Raw genomic sequence first — 20562 nt, 5'->3', positions numbered from 1 at the left:
GCAGCCACCGGCCATCGCCCGGCTTCCCTCGATCGCCACCGCGCCATTGCCGTCCTTGCTATTGCTAGATCCGGGTCGATCGAACCCGACTTGGCCCGACCTGACCCGACCCGACTCAATCCGCTTCTGGTTTGACCCATCCTGATTCGACTCATTAGATCTGACCCATATCTGATTTATTTAAACTTAGCCAGATCTCAGATCTATCATGCCAAGGCGCAACATGCCATGGGGCAACATACCAAGGCCCCGGTCTCGATGCGGTGCCTACATAGTCTTAAAAAAAGGATGCAATTCACAGTGCATCTTTGCTCCTTACTTCCATGGTGAGGATGGTATTGCTTATTTTGTCGCCATCCGCAATGTTTTTACTGTTAAGTATGTTGTCAACCTCCTAGCTCCGTTTGCGGTCAACGACCAATTTTGGGCTTCCGATACATTCCTCTTTGAAGCTCAAGCCCGGCTTCAAGATCCTGTCTATGGCTCTGTATCTCACATTCTCGCCCTTCAGCAGCAGGTTAGTGAGTTGCAAGCTTATCGAGCTTACTTGTAGGATTTACTATTTGCATATTATTCTTCACATCCCCAGCCTGCTCCTCAACCTAATCAAAACTCGAGCTGGAATTTCGATCTTCCTATCATTCCAGAGGATGCCCCTTATCCTGGTTTCTCAGAGGCTACTCTTCCACCTTTCCCTGGTGAAGCTAGCAGTAGCTAGATGCCACCCCCAGATGACATCGATGATCTGGGAGCTGTTGTGTTGGGAACCCGTCGTCCTCACTGAGCATAGGCATCATTGTCAGTTTTATGGTTTGCCATTTTTCCTTTGAGTAATTGTATGGCTTGATTTTCTGTAACCGTTTGAACATATGGAATGAATATTATGCTTTGGATACTTTAACGTCTCATTCCCTTATTCTTGATTGCATGTTGATCATAAAACATCTCAACCTCTTGTAGCTGTTTTAATAATTCATCAAATCGAGATAAAAACATTGGCTCTTAATCATCACCTGATAATTTACATCCTTAATCAAGTCACACATAGCTAAGCATCCAATAAGCTCGAGCTATCATTGGCAGTTTTATCATTTAAGAAATAATCCCGTTAAATCTTCCGAGAACATATCTAGCCATTTCCCAATTCTTCTTACGGCTTTTCATTAATCGCAAGTGCCCGTTCCATATCTCGACAGGCTCCTTATTTTCATAACTTGCTGACATCATCTTAATGATTGTCCAGCTATACATCTCTCGATTTGCCTACTGGCTACCTAGACCAACTGTCTAGCCATACGAGAGCTCTAATCTCCAAAATTGAAAATCTCGGATCCTCAATTAATTTGATCCTGCAACTTCTTCGACTGCAACTCGTCATCTTTGCATATCTTGATTCCCTTAATCACATCAAAGATTCGCATAAATTTCAAGACCTCGAGCGTGTCACTATGCTAGGGCCCAAAACATATATAATTTTTTTTTTCTTTCTTTCCCGGTACATAACTTAAACCTTAAGTACCAAGTCCCGAACAAAACCCCCAGCAAATCATTAAAAATACGGAAGCGATAATCGAAACCTGATATGGTACATAATCAACTCATTTTATTTATAACATAAGAATCCGTACCATAATTAACATCATATCCTCAATATTGAAATACATAAATACATGGAGATTTCATAATATTCTAACAAGGCTAAACATCAATAAAGCATAAGCTAAAATATATCTGAGTCAGCTCACTGAATCCATCGGCTATGCTATCACGTGCCGTCATATCTCAACCTGCTCCTTGCCCTAACTGCAAGTCTAAAACTGGAACGTGGAATGTTCCAGGGGCATAACCCATTAGAAGATAAAACTTCTAGTGAGGGTCTAAAACCTATATACGAATACATGATGCAATAACATGAACAACATTTGCCCTTAATGTAACTTCCCTGGCCCGCAAGCCAGGCTAGGAATCCTAGGCAAATCCCGAACTTCTGTAGGATAAATCTAACGTTATTCGCTCAACGCCCTTGGGGAATTACGGCCACACTCTGGGGGTGACATCCCACACCCATGCACAAATATCAACGTGACAATAATATCGTACCATGTAATTATCACGACTTTTCATGCAGCATGACAAAATGAATCATATCTTTCGTAAATATTATGCATAGCATGGAAATCATATCATATATGAGTTATGGGGATAAAATCACTCACCTTTGCCCTAAAGATCAAGACACATTGAAAAGCGTGTGTCGCCTCGATATGCGTGCCGGCCTTGATTTTCGTGCCAACTCTCAAAAGTTGCACCAATCACATCATCTCGATCTCCTCAATCATAAAATAATATTTAATCACTAAATATCCTCAATATTCCATTTATTTCATTTTTCCTTGATTTTTCCTTTCCAAAAATTCCAATAAATATCTCGAGACTATTTTCTCAAATCTAATTTCACAACAATTCATAATATGCCATAAACTTCAAAGAAAAAATACTGAATTTACCCGGATGGTGCGTTTTCACACAAAACGAGATTCTTTGATGCTAAAATCGAGACATCGGGAATTCCAAACCCGAATCTTTTTACACAAACCTCCATAAAATATTTTTCTATATTTTTCAGAATTTTTTCCAAAATTTTCCTGAGATCCACGCGCCCGCACGCGCCCCAACATGCTAGGGCGACTGGGGGCGCGTGAGGTTTAGCGCGTGACCGACACGCGCCGGTCATCTTCCCCGGCGACGGCGACGCCGGAAAAATTGGTCGACTCCACCTTTCGAAAGCCCTCATTGAGTCGATCCTGATGGCATAACTTGATGCCTGAAACAAGCACCGGAGGTGCCTCAACCGGGCGGCCAAAGCCTCGGCTTGGCCGTCCACCTCGTTTTCCGGCGACCCCTCGAACAACCACTAAACGTGCTCCAAAATGCCTCAAACTTAACAGAAATTCTCTACACCTCATGGGATACAAAATCCCCTTATTATTGAGCCTCAATTTGTTCATTTTCGAGGCCGATTTGAAGCTCCATTTTCCTTAACTTTCGGCCACCATGGATGCCTATTTATAGGCCAAATCGAACGCCCAAATGCCTTCTATCGGCCAACCCAAAGCCTTAGGAAGGTTTACCTACCCTAGATCGACCTCGAGGCACCCTTATTCGATCACAAAAGCCAATTGCAGGCTTTGATAAAAATGACCGAACTTTCGGTCGCTTTTCTTCCATTTTCGGCCACCATGATGGCTGTTATGGGCCAAGCCCTTTACCAAAAGTTATCCTTGACCAACCCTCGTGCCATCTCTGTGGCTAAAGTTGTTGATTGAAAGGGCTGGTCGGCCATGGCTGCTCCAATTTTCAGAAATTCCATTTTTGCCCTCCAACTTTGATTTATTGCATTTTTTCCCCTTTTCTCAAGCCCTTGAACTTTCTTTCATTTCCATTAGGACCCTCATGTTCTAAAACTCGCACTTCCTCTTTTGAAGATTCTGAAAAATCATTCTTTCGACCTCCCTCCGATAGATTCGGTAAATTTTAAGGAATTGCACTTTGGCGCGAATCTTCGTTTTGGCCCTAAACCTCTTTGTTTCTTCCTGAAACCACTGAAGGGTTGTTTCTTATGAAAAATAGAAGCCTCCTCAAGGTTCCGTTGACTTCAGAGAAGTCGTCTATAACAAGTCGGTATTGCAGCCTAATTGGCAGCTGTATTTTTGCTGTACCGAAAACTATTCCCGATCCAATTTCTTTTGATGTTATAAATCATATCTCGGGGTGCTTGTTAATGCCACATTATTTTCTTTTGGCATCTCGGCTCCAGGGCACTCCCGGTAGTCGATTTGGTCAATTTTTCGGGCTATTCAGATACCAATTTTTTCTGAATTCCCATTTCTCTAATAAATTGCTTCTTTTTAATTAACCCAAATTTCTCGGGTATTATAGTCTTGCCATCGCCCACATAGATGTATCTTTCAGCATCATTTGGCTTTCAGCAACTCAGGCAACCCTGCATAGACACACTGATGTGAGTTATTGCACCAGAATCTATCCACCACGTGTGTCTAGGTACCAAAATTAAATTAACCCCAGAACAAACCAAATTAAGAAGCATACCTTTCTTAACACGCCATGCGTGATAGTTGGTGCACTGCTTCTTTTGATGCCCTTCAGCCCCACAAAAGAAACAACCCTTACCAACTGAGTCAGTCGGTTTCTTTTGTTGTTTCTTATGAGGTGTTATACCTGCAACTTCTGTATCATTCTTCCTTTTCCTTGCTTTGTCCTTAAAGGTTGAGGCCAAGTAAGCACTATCTGTCTTATCTTGCTTCAGTCTTTCCTCTTCCTGAACACAGTGTGAAATAAGCTCATTCAGAGACCAAGTCTCTTTCTGACAGTTGTAGCTCACCTTAAACTAGTTAAACTGTGTCGGAAGTGAAATCAAAACCAGATGCACTAACAATCCCTCCGAGAGTTCAAGCTTAAGTGCTTTCAACTTAGAAGCAATATGAGACATCTCCATGATGTACTCCCTCATGTTGCCTTTACCCTTATACTTCATTGAAATTAGGCTTGCCAAGAGTGTACCAATTTCAGCCTTTTCATTCTTGGTAAACCTCTTTTCAATATCAGCAAGGAAATCCTTAGCCGTAGTAATCTTTTTAGATATTGTGCCCCTAAATGCTTCCGGAATGGTTTTCTTCATGATCATCATGCACATGCGATTTGATCTCTCCCACTTTTCCATCTCCCTCCTTTGATTAGAGGTACTCGAATCCGTAAGAGGTGTTGGAGAATTAACCCTTATCGCAAGGTCAAGATCCATGACTCCGAGAACTATCATGAGATTTTCTTGTCATGACTTGAAGTTCGATCCATTTAACATAGGAATAGAATTAATAGTGGCAGTAATATTAGCAGAAGCGAGTGCTGAACAAAGAACAACAAACAAAGCTCATATAAGTCTTAAAACAAAATTAAATTCAAATAAAGGCAAATTCCATCTCAAAATACTGGACACTCCATTAATAGTTTCATCTTTGGACAAAATATTAACTTGTAAGTGATATTTTGGTGTAGTAATCAAATACTGATAATAATAACATAACAAACAATAAATCTTCCTTTGGGCCGATTTATTGGTCATATATAAAACAAAATAATTATTACGTATTTATTACCACAGGTACACATGTAATTATGTTAAATATTTACCTTCCTTTAGGCCGATATATATTCACACAAGTTACATGCACACAACCATTTATATTTCAAAACAAATTAATTTTCACAAGAGAGGTCACTTTGACGACATATTATTTTAATTAATTTATTTCAAAATATATATAAAACCATGCCAATATCCAAAATTAAAATTGCACCAAAGGAAACAGTTTAATTAAAACAATCCCTTATTTAATTAAAGCAGTTAATAAACTGAATTTAATAAACTGTAGTTAATAAACTAATTTACTTAATTTAATTAATTAACTAATAAATAAGAAATTAATTAATTTATTGAATTTAATTAACTAATTAATAAATTAATTAATTAATTTACTAAAATCAAACTGTTTTACTGAAGTTAATTAATAAATAAATAAATAATCTACTAAATTTAATTAACTAATTAATAAAATAATTAATTTACTAAAACCTAGCCCAAATTGATCATGGGCGATGTCTGGAAATCCTAAGGTTTCCTCCCCAGGAAACTGAACGTCGCAGCTAGATGGCCGCGACTCTTCCTTTGATGCAGCGGCCAAATGGCCGCTGCTTTCTTCTTCTTAATGCAGCGGCCAAATAGCCGCTACTTCATTATTTTAATGCAGCGGCTATTTGGCCGCTGCCATTCCTGATGCCGCGGCTATTCTCTTCATGCTGCAGCCTGAATGCGGCTTTCTTAATGCCGTGGCCAAAAGGCCACGGCTTTTCCTTAATGTCGCGGCCAGTGGCCGCGACTTTTCTTAATGGACGTGATTAGAAACTTGTGCTGCTATTTAATCCATAAAATTTTGATTTAAAAACACTGATATATCCAAATAAATTACGGATCAAAATAATATGATTCTCAATGACTTAACATGAAAAAGTCCCTGATACCACTTGTTAAAAATTTTAAATCTTTTTGTGAAAACTATCACCCAAACACCAAGAGCAATCATGTCAAATCATCAAGAATAAATAAACAATAAACGGAAGCGTACCTGAATCCATAACGATTATATCTTTTTAGATCCGTGCGGCGAACCTTCTAGATCAATACGAATTTCTAAGAGAATCCTTTAAGTTTCTCTTCACAACTGATTTCTGATGATGGGATACAGAAAACAAGACTGATTCGTTCGTATGACCTGGAGACCATAACCACTGTATTTATAGAGGTAACAGTTCGTTACCCTATTGATAATTATGTTTCAGCCCATCAAGAAAACATAATTATCCTTTAAGTATCTACACATTAAAGGCCCAAACCCTATTAGATACATTAAAGCCCAAAACTTAACAGGTCACTTTTAATTGGGCTTAAATTATTTGACAGCCCACAATGCATAATTATTCATATATGAGCCCAATGTTAGATTAAGGATCCAACAACATGGTGAATGGTAGTACTGTTTTGTTTCTCTAATTTGGCCAATACCCACCTCTTGTTTCTCTAATTTGGCCAATACCCACCTCTTGAGACTTCGCATTCGTTTGTGTCATTTGGAACGTGGCGAAAAGTAGCATCTTCTGGAGCTTTCTTCTCCCCGATCTTGAGGCTTTTGTTGCTTTCCCCGCCTTCATTAAGAAAGTTGTTTAGACAAAGCCTATCGATATCCTTGGAATTAAAGACCCTCTCGAAAACTGGCCGAGCAATGGAATATTGGGGCGACAGAGTACTATTAGGCGATGAGCAGATCGACGCCCAAGAGCTCATGAACATCATTCCGGCTTTTCCATCCACCAGAGCATGATGTGCAAAGTAACCAATACAAAACCCACAGAAGTTGGGAAAGAGAGTGAGTTGCAAAGCCAAGATGGGGGCTTTTGAGTGAATATTAAATGGGTAAATTTAATATACACTAATTAAATTTTAAAAATATAATTATTTATTTATTAAATTTTAGATTATTACTTTCTATCCATTAAACTTTATCTAAGGTCAACTATTCATCACCCAATATATTATTGTTTGATCTTATAAATGAAAAATACTTACAATGTTAACAGAATCTGAAGTGACTAACGATAATGTCACGTGACTAAAGAATTTAATATACATTCACTTAATTTTAAAAATATAACTACTTACACACTGAACTTTAGGATAAATTTAACATATACTCACTGAATTTTGAAAGCAAACCATGTTGAAAAATTAAAACTAAGAAACAAATAAAAATACTTGCTCAGATAATTCAATTCTAGAAGTAAACCAGAATCATAAACTCAACCAAAAAATCACCATAAAAAGGCCTACTCAAGTGCCTCAATTTTAGAAGTAATGCAAATGCAAAAACTCAACCAGGACAACAAATAAAAACAAGTTGCTTAGATGCATTAATTCTTGAAACAAACTTGCAGTAAAAACTCAAATTAATCAATCAACATCTTTTAACCAACCAACAAATGAAAAAATTACAATTTTTTTACCTCCATTAAGAACAATGAAATCCACAAAGATGTATTCAATAAAAACTGCGATGGTTTATTAACAAAGATGTACTCAAAGATTATTGGTTTTCTGCATAAAAGACGATTTTTGTAATAAGTTCTTAGCTCTTGGTTTTTGGCATAGAAGACGGTTTTTGTAATCAATTTTTAGTTCTTGATTTTATTATTGAATACATCTTTGTATATTTTATTATTTTTAATGGAGGTGAAAACTCTGTAGTTTTTTCATTTGTTGATTGGTTAAAAGATGCTGATTGATTAGTTTAAATTTTTACTACTAGTTTGCTTCAAGAATTAATGCATATGAGCAGTCTATTTTTTATCTGTTATCTTGGTTGAGTTTTTGCATATGCATTACTTCCAAAATTGAGACACTTGAGTAGATCTTTTATTTGTTTCTTGGTTTTGGTTTTTTCACGTGATTTGCTTCCAAAGTTCAATAAGTAAGTAGTTATATTTTTAAAGTTCAGTGAGTGTGTGTTAAATTCTTTACTCACATGACATTTTTCGTTAGTCACTTCAGATTCCGTTAGTCACGTAAACATTTTTCGTTTATAAAATTAAATGATGATGTAATGGATGATGGATGATTGCCCTTAAACAAAGTTTAGTAAATAAATAATTATAATTTTAAAATTCAATAAGTATATATTAAATTTATCGGTGAGAAATTGGCAATTCGGGCACATAGGGATAGAACTGTGTGTGTGGCTTCATAAAAGCATGTTTAGTCCGAGAGATGGAAGAAGTCGGCTTGGGACACGGCTAAGGTAAGTGAAACGGCATCACCTTCCAAGTAATGGACGAGTGTTGGGTCGGAATTTGGAGGCCACGTCAAGTTGCCAGCCAAGGGAGGGTATATTTTTGGAGGGCAAGAGAGAGGGAGGAAGAGTTTTTTGAGTTTGGGGAGAAGAGTATAGTGTCGGAAAGTTGTGGAGTTGCATAGAAGGGAGGGGATCGGAGTTGATAGAAGTACAGGCGTTGGAAGGGAGCAAATCTGAGCCACACCAGATCAATGCACCTAAGAGGGACTGAGGTGGGTGAAGATGAGCTTGCATTTGGAGCGACTTTGCATACCTCTTATCACCTTCACTGGATTTGGGGATCCCATGAGACACAGAGAGATTATGATTTGGGCTATCATTATCAATCTCAGCTAGCAAAGTGACCAATTTGGGGCAACTTACAATTAGGTCGTTATCTTTTTTGTGGACATAATTTTGAAATTATTACTTTTGTATGATTTTTCGTTACTCGTGTTCTTGATTTTGACAAAGAAAATAAATCGTTTGTATATGTAACTTTGTATTATAATTATAAATGTCCTAGCTAACAAATGTATTGAATTTGCTGTTGGAATCATATAGTACTGATATTGAATAATATTGGAAACTATATCAATTATAATAAATTACTAGTATATATTATAAAATATGAATATTTATAATTATAATAAACCTTTTTATGCAATATGGCACTGTACAAGTATGTGAAATCATTATTCTTGTCCAGGTTCTGCCTAAATAAATAATTTAACATCACAATATAATAATTAATGCCACTAATTCAATTTATAAAAAAATAAAAATAATCTTTTTTTCCATGTGGAGAGAAGTAAATTATGCATTCAAAGATAAGAAATAAATAAACAATATAATTGTGTGTAACATATAAACAAGAGGTTTTGCTACAATTTTTACGAGAATCTTAACAAATTTTTTATAATCTTTGTTTCGCAGTTTCATTTTTTTTTTATTGTTATGTCTCACTGTCGTCATCAACATATTTTTTCTCAACAACCCTCCACATCTTTGTTGATGTCTCTCCATCTCTCAACTCCTTCATTTTCAAAAGCGAACCCAACCCAAATCCTTTATTCCCCCCTCCCCCCTCCAAATTGTGCATCTTTCATCTTGTCCTCATTTTCCCCCTTTTTAGTTTGCTAGCCACTCTCACAACTCCCCCCTCTTCTCATTGTTGTCATCGACATCCTTCCTCTTAACACCTTCCACATCATAGTCGATGTCTATCCACCCCTAACTCTTCTCTAAGTGAATTCAACTCAAACTCTTATTTACCCCCTCCCCCTAATTGTGTATCTCTTTTTTTGTCCTCCTTTTCCCTTTCTTTATTTTGCCAGTTATCATTGTGGCTCCTTCCTTCCTTGCCATCAATTCCCTACATCATCGCCACCATCAAATCTTGTCATCGACTTTCCATATCCTCATCAATGTCTCTCTATATCCCACGTCTTTCATTTTTAAACACAACTCAAAACACAAAATTTAGCCTCTTGCCCTTACTTTGTACATCTCTTTTCTTGCCTTTGTTTTTTCTCCACCTTATTTTTGCCTCTATTCTCTCGTCTCATTTTCCCCCTTAGTTATTTCTGGTTCTTATCCTCTCATTTTTCTTCCCCTTTTCTGCTTTTAGCTCTGCCTTTGTTTACCCCTCATCAACTGAGCAAGTCCTTTTTTTAAGTCAGTATGTGGATTGAAAATTCTCCCTGTATTGCCTTTGGTTTTGAAGCAACTTGATTCTGACCTACTTCATTGGGGTTCAACCAACAAGTTAGCCATGGGACCCTTAGAAGCAAGCAACTTTAAGGTCTACACTCCAGCTAGCCTTGCTCATTCATTGCCCCTATTTTGTTAATAGCGTCTCAAATGAGGGGTTTGTCTCTTTCTTATTCTTGTTTAAGCTCTCATGGTTGGTGGATGAGCGTTGATTTTTGTTTTCTTCTTTGTTATATTTTGTATATGTTTGGAGGTTTGCTTACTTTTCCTGTTGGCTAGACTTGGGGGCTGCTCCGTTGCAGAAAACTACTCTAGTTTTTTAGAAAAAAATTCCACAAGTGAACAGCCCCTTAGATTCTTTTGTTTCTCCTCCTATAGAAGCATCCTAAGGTTCTTGATTTTGGCAGCTTGGCACCTACCTACTCTACATGCCGGCTGCGGCCGTCTTGGATCATCTCCACCCTTTATTTGGGAAACAAAATCTAATTAATTTAGACTCCCTTGCTATACAATGACTTTATGCTCTTGCCTATCAAGCTCAGATGTTCCCAGGTAATACTTGATCTTTCACATCATTATATCTTGGTATTTGCTCATTATTAGAGGCCTGTGCTCGTGCTAGTGTTCTCTTATATGTTAGTTGTAGCCTATATCCTATATCCTATATCCTATGTCTAGCTAGCTTTGGTTCTATATTTCCCTTCTTTGGCTACTTAATGTAAAACATAAAAAATTTTAAAGATCTACATATTCATAAATATTAATATTGTTTGTTTGGTTGAAGTCGGGATGCAAACCCCGGCTGTATACAATACATAACTAAAGCCTTCAAATCAACCCTATTTTATCAACTGCAAATAAAGATAAAAGCCTTCAAATCTAAACGTACAATAAAAAAAAAAAAAAAACTCAAAATCACAAGCAAAAGAGCCAAACCAAACCCACCTGTTGCCTAAATTCAAAAGCAACTCTTTGCAAGAAAATTATGAGAAAATAAGAACATATACTTTCAATATTTTCATAAAACTCAAATCTCATAAATTTGTCAATTAAAAAAGAAAAGCAAATACAATTTTGAAACCGCAAACAGATCATACAAAAACGAGCGGTTACATCATCCTACATTTTAATGTTTTTCTGTTGTCCTTGACAAAACTCCAATTGCCACACACCCAATATTGTGTTCAATTTCAATCACGCAAAGTCGTCGTCTTCGTCGTCCTCATCCACCATCAGCCTAGGCTTCTGGCTTCTGGTCTTCACCCCACCTTCCATTGCTGACGCAGAAATGTCATCGCCCGCCTTCTTTCGCTTATGAGTGACCACCTTACTTCTCTCAGTATCAGCTTCTTTTACTTCTTCCTCATTGGAAATTTCATGCTTCCCATCAGCTTTTACTGCATCAGTTTCTTTTACTTCACCATCCGCTTCTATTGCTGCATCGCTCTTCTCCTGTGTAATGCATTCGCAACTTGCTTTCTTTTGCTTGCAAGTTTGACAGGGCTCGTTCTTGGATGGAGATGTTTGAACGCCCAAGTTTTCCTTATCTTCTATGGTGTTGGCATTTACACCACCATGCTCTGTGTCACCAGCAACTGTATCAGACTTCTCATCAGTGCCATCAGTTTCTTGACTTGTCTCATTTTCCTCTGTCTCTGTGCATTCGCGCTGGAGTGATTCTATTACGCCCATCAACTCTCTATTAACCTACCATCAAAACACAGAGCACCTTCAATGGCAATTTACGCATTTAATGAAAACAAAGCTACCATCACCAATTGCCAGACTGCAACTGGAGAAACAAGGTCGCATTAAAAGTTGCCCTACACCATGTATTTTTATGTTCTGGAATAAGCTTGCCGTGCTTACCTGTGGATTCTGAAGGAAGTCAGATATGTCATTTGAGCAAGAGGGACATTTCATGATATTCTTCTGAGCTCGTAATGTCCGCCCACCTTCACGAGTCCTGTCTTTTATGAAAGTTTGGCCGGCAAATGCATTTTCCAAACAGGCCTTGCAGAAATTATGAGCACAGGGGGTTGTAACGGGGAGAGCCATCACTTTCCGGCAGATAAGACAACTGAATTCTGCATAGTTGGTTACCTCACTTTATAATAAGCATGTACTAGTGGACATCCAAAATTTGCACAAATTAGAAGCTAGAAAAAAAAAAGTTCAAATAAGAAACCAATAAATACCCTTGAGAAGCTTCTGGTGCACAGACAGTGCAGGCATCCTACGTCTAACTTTGGTTGCCATCCCATCCAGGCCTTTACTGTCAACTTGTTTTCTACTGTGTGGAGGAGGTTTCTTCCACATCCAGCATTCCTTTTCATCCTGCACAAGAAGAGGCATACAAGTATGGAAATATAAGAAACGTAGCACCACATTTTGCCTAGAGGCAAAGGTTGGATCATTCAGTTATTCCAGTTAACAACAGAATCAAGTCTGCTAAGAACACATCTAAAATAAGTCTGCCAGAAAGCTCACATCATAATCCCAGGCCGCATCTCCTTTTCTTTCAGTAATATCAGTAGCATTCTTCAACTCTTTAATGACTGGAAATGGCCTTGGGCGGTCACCAATCTCATCACTGCAGATCAAATGCTGAAGTTCAAATATGCATACAATACCATATGAGAAAGAAAGAAATAATGGTGGTGATGGTAACAAACCTTGTCCATGGAGCAGGTGCATTGTCACATCGAATGAAAAGGTAGCGGCATACCTTAAATCCCTAATATGATAGAACAGTTAGAAAACAAATTTGAAGAGGCCAAGCCTAGATTTTCATTTTTGTTATGTATTATAATTACTAGAAACTATAGTACTTGAATTCCAACTTTGCGCCAGCATTTTTCAATCCTGTAAACTCCATCATATCGTACTCCTGTTTCTGGTGCATAAGAGGAACGCTTCTCCTTGAATGACCTGTCAAACAGAGTGCAGATTTCTAATAAGAGCAAATTTAATTAAGCTCGCTCCATAATGCACCTAACAAATAATTATAATATTGGATACATCATTCAACTGAATGCATAAACTTGAACTGCAGGTAAGGCAATATTACATCATTGTAATCGCAATAGGCTTGTTAAATTCTATGATCCTAGGTCAGAAAACTTTAGGTGTCTGGGGAATCAGTAGGATGAAGAGGGGGGAGGGGGGGTTGGACAACACTCACATCGAGTATTTAAATGCTACCCCTGCAACCAGGTTGGGAAAGGGGGTTATATGAAATTATATGTTATTTTCTCATATTACTATCTTAATATATTGATTAACTAATTACACAGAACCTTAGTGACTAAAATGGACACAGGTGCAGAATGTGGTTTCTTACAGCTATATTTCCTGTACTCACAAATCTCATACCATGAAGGAAACAAACAAAATCACTCACACCAATTACAGAAGCCAACATCCAACTATGATTTGCTTTCAATTTCCCAGTCAAAAAAAAAAAAAGAAGCAAACATGTTGCATTCAGCACTCAACACTTTCAAACCTGAAACTGGCCTCAACTTTGTATTACATTCAAAATTCTACAAATACCATAAACATGCCAAAAGCAATTAACTAAACCAATGTCAGACTATACGTCTGATGTACATTTGAAGAACCTAAAGTAACAAAGTTAATATTATATTTAAAAAGAAAATGCATTATTAACAGAGCGCACCTCACAACCCGGACGGGATAACCTTTTCTGCAACTGACCCGTAATGCCTCATTCATCTTCTCAAATTTCTGGTCAAATGACTGATTCTTGTTTGTTCTTTTATTTCCACTAAGGTCTCTTCCGCCACTGTCCATGAGAGAGAGAGAAGGATCATCTTAACTCATGGAAGACATGAAAAACACTAGAAATGTAAAATATTCATTCTTGCATAGGGAATGGTATTCCTATCCAAACATTTAAAGGCCAGTCCATTTATAAATAGCCAGACACAGATAATTTTCTTCCATGAAACAATATAGGGAACGTTGTAAACCACAGTTCCAATTGATAAAAGTTCTATAACTACAGCAAGCTTCTCCTGGTACAATTTTCTTTTAACAATTAATATTTGATAAAACAATTTTAATCCAAAATTAGAATATATCATTCCAAAACTCCATTTAACAAGGCTTCAGTTTATTCCATTTGGTTTGCTGCTTCTATGTAAACCTTGGTAGTGATGTGAAGACATTAAAAAAAATCAATGGAGTAATAAAATCTTCAGGTAACCTTGCTCCTAATATTGCAGTGAATAAACTCTAGATGAATCACGACAATTTATAACCATAATCATAAAGTGCAATTTCAGTGACAGTGAAATAATGACTCATACATGTCACTTTGTGAGATAAAAATAGAATGAAATCATTCCTTATGGGACCAGCAGTCATATGCTTGGCACATACATAAAACTAAATGGTTTAGCTAAAATCCATCCATCATGAAGGACTACAATCAACTTAAAGCGGATTATTTTGTTAATTTAAACCATCTGTTTATGACCATTAGTTGTTTTCACATAAGAATTAGAGTACAAGAAGCACAATTTCGCTAAAAATAATTTACAATGCTGAACACATTCAAGGCCCTTTTTTTACAGAATAAAAAATAGAGATTGCAGGTTTTTTTTACAGTAGAAAAATCAATTAATGCGCCCATGAACATACCTTCCAGTGTACAGGAACCATTCACCATGGTCCTCATCATCTTCATAACCTCCAGATAGTGCAACAGACTGTGCACCATAATCTGCCTGTCCAGCAATCCCAGCAACATGAGGAAGGTGAGCACCCCACTGTCGGCATTCCATCCTATCCTCCCAAGTCTCCCCCACCAACACACCTTGATTCCTCTCTGGATCATTTTCTGGTAGAATAGGTCCAAAATGATCTGGTGGAACTGTGACAAAAATCTTTCCACTACATGCATTAGCTTTCCCTGGTTTCTTAGCTCGCTCAGTGGTGTAAGCCTTTTCAGGACGGTTTTGGTTGTGGACATAATGGTATATCTTTGAAGGAGCCCCCATGGAGTTAGATTTTGAAATTTTAGCCATTCGGATGGCAATAACAAGTGCAGAATTGATTCGAGGTTGACTTGCCATCTTTGGCGGGATAGAACTCCGGCAATTTGCACAAGTACGCTTTCCTTGACCAACCCATTTCTGGAAGCACTTGAGGCAAAAATTATGACCACATGGTGTCTGAAAAATACAAGTAAATAAGATTAGGTGGTTGCTTAAACCTTTCCCCATACTACTCTTTGGTCATGGAGGAAAAATTCCAACCCCCCTCCCCCAATTTCTGCAGGCAAGAGATGTGCAAACTCATTTCAGCATACTACTCTTTGGTCATGGGGAGTGGGGTGGGGGGTGGGGGGGGGGGAGATGTGCAAACTCATTTCAGCATTTATATTTCATCTGCAGTCCATTGTATGCTTCAGTGATCACACCATTCTATTAAATTTCCATTTCTGCAGGCAAGGCTCTTTTTTTCTTTCAAATCTTGAAAGTAGAAACAACAGTTCGCATCACCAAGTGCACATATAGAATGTCTGTCTTTCAGCGCTGATTCCAAAACAGCAAATATTGAATAACTGACAGGAAAGAACCAGGGAAGGCTAGAATATGTGTAGCATTATATGCATTAAGCCCATTAGAATCTAAGGCCATGTTCAATCGTAGAAAACAACAGTATTCATTTCCAGAAATTTTACAAACCAGCTTTTTGATGTTTTCCAATTCATAGTATAAAATTGAATTCAGAAAATTTATAGGAAATTGATTTTTTTTTGTTTTCTAATTAGAGATTCAATCATATTCTTACAAAAAGTACCACATACAAATAAAAAAAAAAAAAATTCGGTATTGAACCGTTGGCAAAGATTCCTAAGATTCCTGTAAGTGAGTGTTAAACTATGAGAATATTTGGGAACTAACCACAAAAACTACAGCTTCCGGGAAAATGTTTGGCTGGCTGGTTCTTATAAATTACTACGACTATAATAGGTAGCTAGCAGAAGCCAGACAAAATGATGGTTTAATTTCAGCTTTGAGCGATTCCTTTCAGACTGCCACATAGCATCAAAGTACTTCAGACAATTTGCGGATAGAGAAAGCTCACAAGCGCTTGAAATTTTGTGAGTACACTAAAAACTTAAATACATAAGTAATAGTGTCAAAATAGCACCCCTTCGGAATGGAGAACGACTAAGATTTTGACAACAAAGCATCCAGAACATGCGGGCATCCAAACACAATAGCCGCCTCAAGTGTCAGTTAAAACGTTTTTGAGACCAGATGACAATGAAATCCATACTGTATTATGAATTCGCGATGTGTGTAGACACACACACACACACACACATAGAAACAATCAAGTCAAGCAACCTGCTAGACAACAATCGTTCGAGAAATAAAATATTGTGGAACATAGGAAAAATAGGAATGAACCCACCGTGACGGGCCTCTCCGGGAGCTGCATACAGAAGGAGCAGTTCAGACTCCCATCCAGAAGGTCCAGAACGTCCTTATCGCCCTTGGCCCTCTCCTTGCTGCTACTCCCGGCCTCAATCGAGGCCGATTTTGCGCTGCCGCTCAGGAGTTCCTGGCGGCGCTTGGCCTTCTCCTGAGTGGTGAGGGAGCCGTCCGACTCGATCGCGCGAATGGCGGCGATGAGATTGCCGGAAGATTCAGATGCGCCAGAAAGGTCCGCGGCGGGGGGATCCGTCTGCGCAACAAAGGAGCAATCGGGGCAGTCCCACTGGAGGGTGTCGGCTAGGGTTTCTTCGGGAGTGGAGAGGCAAGAGAAGTGCCAGGGAGTGGCGCAGGTCTTGCAGAGGAGGGTTTCGTGCTCCGGCGGCTTCTGGCGGCAGATCATGCAAATGCCGTCGCCGTCGCAGGGGAGGTTGCTATCGTGCGCCATGGAGTAGGAGGGGGAAGAGGGGAAGCGGCGTGAATGGAAAGGGATTCGAGAGAGAGAGAGAGAGAGAGAGAGAGAGCGTGAATGAGTTGGCTTTAGGTTTGTAAAATATAAATGATGATGACAATAATAAAGGGGAGGGAAGGGGCAGGGGCGGGGCGGGGCGGGGCGGGGCGGGGGGGCTGAGGAGGTGAGGAGAGAGGTGGGGATAGGTGGGCGGGAGTTTGAAATTTGGACATTTTAGGGATTGGGCTGGAAATTCCCACCCCAACACAACTCCCTCTGACATGTCTCCAAAGCCATTGGCCAGATACGTTGACTCCTCTAACATTCTGACCGCATTCCCTGCTTCTTTCCTCTCTCGTCTCTTTATATCCATATAATATAAATCTCAACCATTATTTTCTTTTGTTTTTATTATATTATTTTTATTATATTATTATATAGGTAAACCCCTCATTTATTCTTCAAATTACAACTACCACTCTTAAAGTTTGCTTTAATTACAAAAGCTACACTTCAAGTTTTAAAAATAACAACAATCTTTTCTATTGTTAAAAAATGAAAAAACACAATTATTTTATCACTACATTCTCTCTCATATATGCATATCTCTAACTAAAATTTTAAAAATGAACCCATTCATATAATTAGAGTGAACAATATTTTCATAAACCTAAATGGATTTTGAGTCTCCGTATAATTAAAATGAACAATAGACAAAATAGGAGATAGAGAAAAAAAATAACAAGAGATGAAAAAGTTTAGATGAGCTCAACGATAATTGAATTGATCATCTCCAACGGATGATGATAGCAATAAGTGTTGGGTTCAATTGAAGAAAAAAAAGAGATATAGGAGTTTTATAATTAATGACCTAGATAATCAATTACGAAAACATTACTTATTGCAACACGATCATGGTACTTTTCTCTTATTTTTGTCTTCATCTTTCTCATTGTTATATGGAATCAATTACCTAAAATTATAACTCATCGCCCCTAACTCAATTTCGCACCCATGGCTTACAAAAGAAATATTTCATACCCATTGGCACAATTTCAACCAAAATCTTTCAAATATTTTAGTATTTTACTACATTCAAGTCTGCATCAAAAACTTAATAAAGTTAACTTGCATAATATAATAAAATTGATATGGAGGTGCACAAAAGTTGATTTTATAATCTTTAACCCCATCTAAAGAAATACATGTCAAAAATTGATCCGTAAACTTTCTAAATTTCTTGGAGCCATAAAGCTTTTATAGAGAAAGAGATAAAGGGTTTGAGATTTTTAAAACCATATTTTCTATTAGCTAGGAAGGCAAATAATAGAGATCATATTTTCTATTAGCTAGGAAAGTGAATAATAGAGGTGGTGGGAACTAGCTTTGGTGACATATTTTTTTTTTCTGTAAGTAAAAATTAAATTAAATAGAGAAAAAATCACAAAACGTTTACAGCTTATACTAAGGCATATCCCAAGCACAAAAAAAACCAAACACCTCCACGACAAGACAAAACAAACAAGAAGAACACAAAAAAGAAATAAAATGAAAGCTTCAAGCTAGATCTGCGAGCATAGAACCAGCATCCTCCAAACCTTGCTTAACCAGAGCAAGGGCATTCTTCTTATTCATTTCTCTCTTGTGCTGCGACTTGGACTTCATTATAACATAATCAGAATCATAACTATTAGCCTTGGTAGATGATGAAGCATCATCCTTAATCATAACACTCTTGCCTCTATCCTCAATTCACACCTATCACCTTCGATGTAAGCTCTTCCATATCTCCAATAAAAAGGAATATTTTATTTTTCTTCATAAGAGTATAAAACCAATTCTCAAATTAGGTCCTTACATCATTATGATGAGTAAAAATAACCCTAGATGCCTGCTTAGCAACAACTTGGATTGACACATGGGAATGAGCCTTACCTAAGTCAATACTCACATGCTTGTTTCCCTTAACCTGATCACTCACTTTCCCTTTATCTTTTTAGCTTGCTAAACCTAGCACTGTCGAGGTATTTGGAGCTGTAGCGGGAACCTTTGGACATTTTGAGACCATATGACCCAAAACACAACAATGTGAACAAAAAAAAAGCACCTCCGATACTTCATTGGCATTTTCTGTGAAGATCTTATTTCATAGATCCCATTATCAAAGGAATTTAAGAGAAAATCTCAGAAAAATTGACATAGATAAAAACTCAAGTAAAAAAATTGTCATTTTTTTTAATAGCAGAAGCAAAATAAATATAAAAACCATAAGTTCACTTAATACAAACATTAAAGGCTTATTTATCCATAATTCTCAAAACGTTCAATTAAATTCAATATAACAAATGTGATAATCCTCAAAGAACTTTTTGGTTGGGATTGCTCTATACACAAATCTACCCAAGGAGGATCGAGCTCCACTGGGCTTATCCTTGAGTTTCGTTTTCCTCTTACTTGGAATGATGTAAAAGCAAGTATGAGTTGTAAGACTCAACAAGTATTAATTTAAAACAGACGAGAACCAATAGGAATCGAAACAAGCGATGAAATTACTTATTTACATTAAACTTACCCACACAATGCTTCACAACATGCATATATATGGCCCTCAAGGCCCACATAAGTCACACTAGCATCCAAGGCCTAAAAAAACATACCTAATTTATATATATGCAAACATAATCATTAAATTGTTAACCATAGTCCTTCCATGCACTGATTTTCATTAAGCAACCATAGTAAGCTCAAGCTCCCACGCACAAATTTTCGTTAAGAGAGCATAGTGTGTCGAAGCTCTCATGCATTGATTTTCATCAAGTGAGCATAGTGAGCCGAAGCTCTTACTCACGGATTTTCATCAAGAGAGCACAGTGAGCTGAAGCTCCCATGCACTAATTTTCATGAGGCGAGTATTTGGCTCCCTTGCGTTAGACTTTTGTCTACTGAGCTTGTGAGTATACCCCACGGACACAGTTCGCACGCACACATTGACCATCATGCAACATTTAAGCAATTTCAAAGCATATATATCCATACATGATCATATATTCTTAAATATTCCAAGCATATGCTCATACATGGTCATATAATATGCACATTATCATGCTCATGGATGTACATTTATAACATATAGCTTCAGTCACAATCAACTATAACATAAAATCAATTAATGTACATATTAATAACCAACATTATTTATGAGGCATTATGTCATCCGGTTCGCAAGTTTTGTTATTTCATCGATTAGAAATAAAATAAATCTTCCAGACATATTAAGGGTTATCTTTCCATTACTTTCAGCCATGACATTGTTTGACATCATTAAGTTCAATTTGGGTAGATTTGAAAGCAAAAGAAGTAATTTTATCCATATGTATAATTTTTACAACAACAAGGAAGGCAATCTAAAGTTATTAGAACCTAAGTGCCCTTTAATGATATTAATTAACTAAATAATCAACAATACATG

At 37.5% G+C, this 20562-nt stretch overlaps 2 protein-coding genes across 2 annotated transcripts; one reads left to right on the top strand and one right to left on the bottom strand.

Annotated features, from left to right (window-relative positions):
- Positions 1–223: 223 nt before the first annotated feature.
- On the top strand, positions 224–718 carry LOC127809255 (LOB domain-containing protein 16-like). The gene is made up of 2 exons (XM_052348017.1): positions 224–517; positions 590–718. Exons 1-2 carry the CDS (start codon positions 224–226, stop codon positions 716–718), a joined length of 423 nt encoding a protein of 140 aa, XP_052203977.1.
- Positions 719–11152: 10434 nt separating this feature from the next.
- Positions 11153–17202, bottom strand: LOC127810472 (E3 ubiquitin-protein ligase ORTHRUS 2-like). Its single transcript, XM_052349984.1, has 9 exons — positions 16623–17202; positions 14838–15370; positions 13852–13977; positions 13001–13100; positions 12845–12906; positions 12660–12762; positions 12368–12506; positions 12039–12256; positions 11153–11876 (listed from the first exon to the last, which is right to left on the bottom strand). The coding sequence occupies exons 1-9, from the start codon at positions 17088–17090 to the stop codon at positions 11364–11366; spliced, it is 2262 nt and encodes a 753-aa protein (XP_052205944.1). The 5' UTR covers positions 17091–17202; the 3' UTR covers positions 11153–11363.
- Between the last annotated feature and the right edge of the window lie 3360 nt (positions 17203–20562).

This window comes from Diospyros lotus, chromosome 9 (assembly GCF_014633365.1).
Source record: "Diospyros lotus cultivar Yz01 chromosome 9, ASM1463336v1, whole genome shotgun sequence".
In the NCBI taxonomy this organism is placed as follows: Eukaryota; Viridiplantae; Streptophyta; class Magnoliopsida; order Ericales; family Ebenaceae; genus Diospyros; species Diospyros lotus.
Note: the sequence above shows the minus strand (reverse complement) of the source record. Positions and strands in the feature narration are given on the sequence as shown.

Excerpts from the sequence above, each read along its gene's own strand:
- LOC127809255 (XM_052348017.1), top strand. The coding sequence starts at position 224 with ATGCCATGGGGCAACATACCAAGGCCCCGGTCTCGATGCGGTGCCTAC. Across the intron at positions 518-589 it reads TTCTCGCCCTTCAGCAGCAG|CCTGCTCCTCAACCTAATCA; the intron begins GTTAGTGAGTTG and ends TCACATCCCCAG.
- LOC127810472 (XM_052349984.1), bottom strand. The coding sequence starts at position 17,090 with ATGGCGCACGATAGCAACCTCCCCTGCGACGGCGACGGCATTTGCATG. Across the intron at positions 13,978-14,837 it reads TGGTTCCTGTACACTGGAAG|TGGCGGAAGAGACCTTAGTG; the intron begins GTATGTTCATGG and ends TCTCATGGACAG. Across the intron at positions 11,877-12,038 it reads ACTTCCTTCAGAATCCACAG|GTTAATAGAGAGTTGATGGG; the intron begins GTAAGCACGGCA and ends TTTTGATGGTAG.